Genomic DNA, 7,619 nt, shown 5'->3' on the forward strand with positions numbered 1-7,619 from the left:
AAAAAAAAAAAAAAGAACTGGATATGTTTCACATGATCCCTAAATTTGTCAGAAATCACCAAGCACCACAAACCACAAAAAGACAGCAAGACAAGATGCTCACCAACATTTCCCACTGGCACAACCCTCCTTCCCCTTGGCAATCCTGCCTATGAGCCAGATGGCAATCAGTTCAGTGATCACTGAGCAAGTGTAACCACACACCTACTCCAGGTCATAACTTGAACTGTGACCCAGTCCCACCCCGATATTATCTAGCCAGCAACATTGATCTCCTCACGGAATGAGCTCCTGAGAATCATCTTCATCACACTAAAGGATGGTAAAGAAGCCCCTTAAGCAAAGAGGACGACAGGGAATATGCTTGTAGAGAGGAGAAAAAAAAGAACTGCAAGACATCTGGAAAAGTGGGTTCCACCCTATGCCACCAGGGGGCAGAGGAGCAAGAAACCCGAAAGGGAGGACCAAGGGTAAAGAACAACAGGAGGACAGACCTGAGACTCCAGGACAGTCTGCCACCTTGGCTCTTACCTCACGCATGCACCGGAGCTTTCCCATTCTCTTTAGAACTGTTCGCAGCCTCTCCCGCTCACTTGGCTCATCTACTTCATCCCCTGCTTTCAAAACTGGCTGGAAACAAAAGAAGCAAATAAATCTGATCCAAGGAACAGAAAACAAAACAGCCCCCTCCAGAGAAATCAAGACATTAACTATGAGCCATACTGACGTTGTTGAGTCTGAGTTCCGGCTCCATTTTCTGGATGGCATGAAGTAAATGCAATGGATACTGAGTTCTGACCTCTACCCCCACAACCTCCCACCCCCAGTACTGGAGAACCTAAACACACAAGTACCTATGAAAACCCAGCTCAAAAATTCCATCCTGTGCTATTCCAGCAGTGAACAGTCTTACAGCGCCAGAGCCAGCTTCACTGAACTATCTGTCCTAAGTAAGAGATACCCAAGCACAGAACAACAGCTGGGATGGAAAAGCTAGTGGTTTACTAGCTCCGCATCCCTGCATCTTCATGCCAACATCTACAGCAAGGATCAGCAGCATTAACTGGAAACGTATTTCAGGGTGGCCTGCTGCCCTGGCTACAGCTTATTTGATCTGGGCTTCCGAGCGGCGTGAAGGAGCACCAGGTGTGGGCGTGCTGCTTTGAGCAACAGCCCGCACATCCTCTGCTGCAGCAGCAGCAACAGATGCTCTGGATGCCGCCGCTGGAGCCGGATGGAGACCCTCACATGGCCTTACCATCCAGCCTAGAATCTCTGAGATGCCTTTCTACAGCAGAGAAGACTCCAGTGGTGGGGTGCTCCCGCTACCCACCCCCAAGAATTCCTACCCAAAGAGGCCAGCTTCTCTTGCTCTGTCCTGGGCTACAGCACCTAGGACTTCCCAGATGTCATAGCTGCAGATAGGCCTTAGAGCTCCTATATCCCAACCTTCTGCCAGATACTCCATCCTCCCCAGGTTCCACAGAGCTCCCCTCAGCCTTCTGGAAATTTCTACTCTCACTTGACACGAGGATACCAAGATGGAGGTGGCACTGTAGACATAGACAAACCAAGCCTAGGATATTTCTTTCTTTTGCTTTCTTTTTTAAAGATTTATTACTTTTCTGCCAACCTAATATTTCTATTGACTATCTGAGAATTTGGTGCAAAGTATCTGAATGACACTCATTGTCTGTGTTTTGCTTGCACCATCCTCTAATCTGCTGCAGATGTCTTTGCTGTTGTCACTAAGCTGACACAATGCTACTGTTACTGTTCCCACATCCTCATTCTGCTGTCTGTGGGTCTCCAGTCTGTAAGTGGAACTGTTGCCTGTGAGTGTATTTCCTTCTCTGGATAACTGCTCACAAGCTCTTTAGGGGTCCCAGCCTACTGTTCCCATTCCTAGCTTTCTGAGGAAAAAAAAAAATCATCATTTCAGACAATCACTATGTAGCCTTGCCGGATGGCCTTGTATTAGCTATCCTCCTGCCTCAGCTTTCTAAAAGCTGGAACTGTACAAGCCTGTGCACTGTAAAACCTTTTAACATTTGCTCTGCTCCTTGCCATAGTTTTAATATTCCTTTCCTTGATGATCAAAGGATCAGACAATCTCACACATTAACTGAACATGCACCTAGGTAGGTAGAGTACTACACTTCTGTAATCCCAGTCCTTGAGAGGTAGACACAGCAGGATTAGGAGTTCAAAGTCCACAGGGAGTTTGAGGGACAGCCAGGGGTGCAATAGAACTGATCTCAAAATAAAGCACACAGTGATCACGGGTTCCTGTGTATAAGGAGCTGAGGTAAAAGGATTGCTGCAAACTCATGGCCAGTCTGCAGTTGTGAGTTTAAACCCAGCCTGGACTATTGGGCAAAACCTGAGGAAGAAAGAGAGGGAGGGAGGAATGACAGAAGGGAAGGATTTTTACATCATTTCTGGTGCTCATGAATTATACAGCAATAAACCTGGGTGTGCAAGTACCTGACACAGTGTCTTACAGCCTTTTAGCTGTGTGCACAGGAATGGCAGTTCTACTTCTGGCTTTGAGGGAACCTCCATACTGACTTACATGGTGGCTCCATCAATTCACAGTCCCACTACCAGTGGATAAAGATGTAGATTTCCCCATATCCCTTGCATTTTTAAAAATTAATTTAAAAAACTTTTCCTTCAAATAAATATGTATTTGTGTGTTTATATGTATATATACATGTGTATGTGGATATATAATCATCACACAGGCTCACAAAGAACACAAGAAACTCTTACCAAACTATTATGATTGGCCATGACATGATACTTCATTCCTGCCAGTGAATGAAGTTGTTTCCCACAATGATGGCAGGTAAACATTTCCTGAAAGGAAAAAAAGTCAGTGCTCAGTGACTGATGTTCAAAGGAGAAACAGAAAGTCACAAAACACCATAAGCTGGGCCAGTCACTAGCACGTGTCACTACTTCCTCACTGTGCTCTGGCTTGAACCTGATGTTGCCACAGGCTTGTGTGTGGAACACCAGGTCCCCGGCTGGTGTCACTGTCACAGGCTCATGGGTAGAACACCAGGTCCCCTGCTGGTGTCACTGTCACAGGCTCATGGGTAGAACACCGGGTCCCCAGCTGGTGTCACTGTTTTGGGGGGTTGTGGAACCTTTAAGAAGGGGAGAAAGTCTGGCTGGTGGAACAGGGTCCCTTAGAAGGGCCTCTGCTTCCCTCCTGTTTGAGTCCCGATTCCAGCACCCTGTGAGAAGCTGACTCAAGTGTGCCTGGTACCTGCAGATGAGGCACTGAAGCCAGTACGGTTTCCTGGCCACTGAAGGGCTTCTCCCCTCCCAAACCCTGAGGCGAAGCAAGCTCCTCCCTTAGCTCTTAGGATCAGGTGTCTGCGCACAGTGATATAAAATAACCAACACAGTAAAGCACTTGTCACTTTTTTCTGCATTCCATGTGCACACATTAAAAACGCAACTAGTAGTACAATTAAATAAACATGCAAACCCAAGCCTGTACATGCAAAGTCTGTTTTCTCTACCATTCAATGCTACCCCTAATTAGCTATAATAGACTGCACACAGTACCAGAAGTCTATAATCTAGAACAGTCATGAAATGCCACAAAATAGCTAACCTGTTTGCAGTTTTCCATGTGTTTCTTTAAACCCTCTATAGTCTTCCTCCCCACTGCCTGGCAGGTTGGACAGGACACACTGCCTTTATCCATGATCTCTAAGTACCATTTTTCCTCCATACTGCCTACAATGGAAAGAATGGGACACTGTAATCTGCAGCATTCTTCAGAAACAGACAGCTTAAGTCCACAATTGAGGGAAATACTATAAGTGGTTTGTCTTGGTAGATGACAATGAATACACTCTTGCAGTACATGGCTTCCAAACATAACTTGTTTCCATTCACTGTAGAGTTTCAGAAACTTCAGCCCACATCCCCATGAAAAACTGGGGACAACTTTCCAGATCACGACATAAGAAAGATACTGAGATAGGCAAAACTGCTATCTGAGATTTTTTTCATGTGCCTGAGACCATGCTAAATGTTTTTATGTCATTTTAAATTTCATTGTTGCAATGCTTTCTGTCTACATCCAAGGAAAGCCAGGATTGTGCAAAGGACAGACCTAGGCAGCTCAGAAGGCATACAGTGCCGGGACTTAACCGATGTGACCTCCACACCAGCAGCAGCTGCTGCTTCCATGAACCTCAGGCGAGGCTTGGTGGTAGATGCCTGCCCACTAGGAATGAAGTGCTGGGTTCAATTTCTCACAGAGACAGGGAGAGAAGGGAGGTAAGAAAGAGAGAGAAATAGGTGACAGCCTCATCGGCATATCACCCCTCACAGAGATAACACGGGTATTCAAAGAGATGAGTACCTGCTGCATAGACTGGCGGCTCCTTCCGGACCCGACGAGCCTGGGGTTTGGGGTGAGGCTGAGCTTTAGGCCGCTGCTTCCTCCCTACATAAGATGGAAACTTAGAAATCTCTCAAATCCCTTCTTCTCTTCAGCACACTAGGCCCCACTCCCTCAACCTCCTGACCTTCCTTTCCACAGACTCAGTGAAAGGGTACAAGGAGGCAGGTGAAGGTCATTCTCTCACTCAAATTCTAGGGTCTCCAAAGCCAATCAAGCCTCCAAAGCAAAGACATTTTCTCTACAGCCTTAAAGGGTGAAGCTCTGTCTCCCAGAAGGACAGACAGCTCAGGACCCTACCGTACAGCTTGTGCTTCTTTTGAGGAAGCTCACGATAGTCTTCATCTTCTTCCTGCTTGACTTTCCTCTTTCCTTTGGCCTTCTCCTTTTCCTTTTCACCTGCGCCTGACATTCCACACAACAGCAAAGCAATCTGTAAATGGTCACTTGAGCTTGCCTTCAAAAAAACTCATCACAATACCACAAGGCACAGATCACCACAAAATGCACCCTCACAGAACAGCTTGGAGAAACTTGGTGTGAGTTGTTTTTAATCCCTGGAGTCTCCCTCTTCCCTCAGAAACCATCAGACCTTCCTTATGCTTAAACGGGTCTACAAAAGCAGCACTCAACAAAGACAGCTATAAATCAACCACTGACTGTGACCCTCTGGCATACATTGCCACGATAACCCATTACCCAGCCCTCACCTCACTACTGATAAACAACCACACCACACCAAAACATCAAGCACACTAGATACACTCTCCCGTCTCAGAGCTGAGACTCTGAAATGGATACCTTCAACCTGTGAAGTGGCAGCAGGCTTGATTCTTCTCATCTTCATCCAGTAGGTAGATTTTCGGAAGGTTGCTGAGAAGTCACTGACTGGTTCACAGGAGGAGGCAGATGACGAGCCACTCAGGGAGTCCTCATGAGGGATAGTGTACTGGAAACTGTTATCCTTTATGGAGCACTGGGCCCTATTACTGACACAACACAAAGTCATGGACCACACAGGAGAAGCTGGAGACATTTCCTACGAATTTTCCTCACATTGTAAAAACACAGCCAAGCTAATAACTTGTGCAAAACTATGAAGATTGGCTTTTGTTTTATTTGCAAAAAGCATAAATAAATAAATAAATAAATAAAACAAAAATAAACACATACAAAAAACAGCACATGGGTTAAAACATACTAACAATTACAAGCCAATTCAACACAGTTTACACAATTCTTTTCACACCCAGGGCAGTCAGAGCAAGCAGGCTGCACAACTGGTCCCTCGGCAGCCCAGGCCTTCCCAGACTACTCAGAGTTTGCACTCAAGAGGCTGGAGAATCAAGGGAGGGCATACCTGAGAGGAGCCTTCTAGATTAGATTAGCCTAGATGTGCCTATGAAGGATTACATTGATTAGGTTAATCTAAGTGGGAAAATCAACCCNGAAATTGGCAATGTGTGGCAGTGTCAGGCTCCCTGAGAGGAGGCCTGTGTGAAGCTGTGAAGGTGAAGACATGGAGACCACAGGATTTCCAGAGAGGAAAGCAAGCTAGAGGCATAGAGTGGGCTTGCTCGAGTTAGAGGATGTGTACTTCAGTTGGCCAAGCCAGAGGAAGAAGCCACTCAAGCCCCCTGGAACCCAGACGATTCCATCATGAGCCCAAGATGCTGGACTCAGAGGTGCAGGATGCTCTTCTCTTTGGACTGGGGNTGTTTACTTTCTATACCTTCATGCTTTAAGGATGTAACTTGTTTTTAGTCATGCTGAAGCTCAGAGTTAGGACATTTCCTGAAATGTCACAAGAGACTTGGAAGTTTCAGAACTGCTAGACTCCAGACACTTTTGAAGTTGGACTGAGTATATCTTTGTGTTAGGAGGTAGCATGAACCTATGAAGTCAAATAGCAGAGAAGTGTAGATTAAGACTGATGTGTTTGGGGGCCAGCAAGATGGCTCAGCAGGTAAACCTGCCTACTGTCAAACATGACTCCCTGAATTTGATTTTTCAGATCTACATGGTGGTGATAACTGACTCGTTAAAGTTGTCTTTTGACCTCCACACATATACCTTGATACCCAAACATGTACATACATATACAAAAATGTGATAAAAATAGGCTTGATGTGTTTGGGTCAAGTTGACAAGGGGTAGAGTGTTGATCACTAATACTGTCAGATGACAGGATCTAGAATCACCCAAGGGACTATGTGTGATAATGGATTAGCCAGATTCGGTNGGCCTCCGGGCAGGCCTGTGAGTGGTTATCTCGACTTCATTTATTGAGGTAGGAAGAGCCACCCTAGAAGCGGACATTATTTCCTGGGTCCTCAACTACATAAAAAGGAGAAAGTTACTTGTGTGTAGATAAAGTTTGTTCTCTCCTTCCACTATATGGATCCCAGGAACTGAACTCATGTCTTTAGGTTTGGCCTTTATCCAGTTTGACAGTTCAAGAATACATGAACTAAATAGAGGGGGTAAGGGAGAAGGAAGGGGCAGCAGACAGCCAGATGTATTAGTTTATAACTAGTATCTCTGTACTCACAAGGATGAGACAGGAGAACTGTCTCAAGTTCAAGCCTATCCTGAGCTACAGAGTACAACCTTGCCTGTGGGAGGGGGAGAAGAAGAAAGAACAAGAAAGATGGCGGAGAAAGAAGAGGAAGAAGGAGAAGAAGGAAGAGAAGGGGAAGGGGGAGAAGGAGGAAGATGAAGGAGGAAGAGGAGGAAGAAGAAGAAGGAGAAGAGGAGAAAGAAAAAAGCAAGCAAGCAAACACCGGACAGGAACGATGGTGCACATCTTGTATTCCCAGTATGAGAATGTATGCTTACACAAATAGTTTGGGAAACATTTTTACGAGTTTTATAAATAATTTAAAGCAAAACTGTAACATCGTTTGATAAGATTTTCAGTAGATTATATGTAGATAACATATCCAAAACTACTATATAAGGGAAGGTGGCAGGAGATGGAAGAAATCTATGAGTTTGTGAGGTTTCTACATTTAAGCAGAAGCAGACATTAACTCTAATAGACTATGAAAGAATGGGCAGATTCCCCAGTGTGGGTGCTGGGAACTGAACTCAGGTCCTCTACAGGAGCAGTATGCACTCTTAGAGTCATCTATCCAGCCACTAACAGGGAGTTTAAATGGACTCTAAGCACTCATCCGACTCAAAAGCA

The 7,619-nt window shown here is 45.4% G+C and overlaps 1 protein-coding gene across 2 annotated transcripts in view; it reads right to left on the reverse strand.

Moving 5' to 3' along the window:
• Znf512 (zinc finger protein 512) overlaps window positions 1-7,619 on the reverse strand; it is a 21,555-nt gene that overhangs the window by 10,447 nt on the left and 3,489 nt on the right. Inside the window, exons 2-7 of one of the 2 annotated variants that reach the window (XM_029540995.1) lie at window positions 5,231-5,418; window positions 4,730-4,834; window positions 4,391-4,474; window positions 3,632-3,756; window positions 2,776-2,862; window positions 532-630 (exon numbers count right to left, since the gene is read on the reverse strand). In XM_029540995.1, the coding sequence (XP_029396855.1) occupies window positions 532-630; window positions 2,776-2,862; window positions 3,632-3,756; window positions 4,391-4,474; window positions 4,730-4,834; window positions 5,231-5,276 (546 nt within the window). In that variant the 5' untranslated portion in view covers window positions 5,277-5,418. Of the gene's footprint in view, window positions 1-531; window positions 631-2,775; window positions 2,863-3,631; window positions 3,757-4,390; window positions 4,475-4,729; window positions 4,835-5,230; window positions 5,489-7,619 lie in introns of those variants that run through there. The other variant, XM_021201576.2, reaches the window with a different exon arrangement.

Source organism: Mus pahari, chromosome 7 (assembly GCF_900095145.1).
Source record: "Mus pahari chromosome 7, PAHARI_EIJ_v1.1, whole genome shotgun sequence".
NCBI classification, from domain to species: domain Eukaryota; kingdom Metazoa; phylum Chordata; class Mammalia; order Rodentia; family Muridae; genus Mus; species Mus pahari.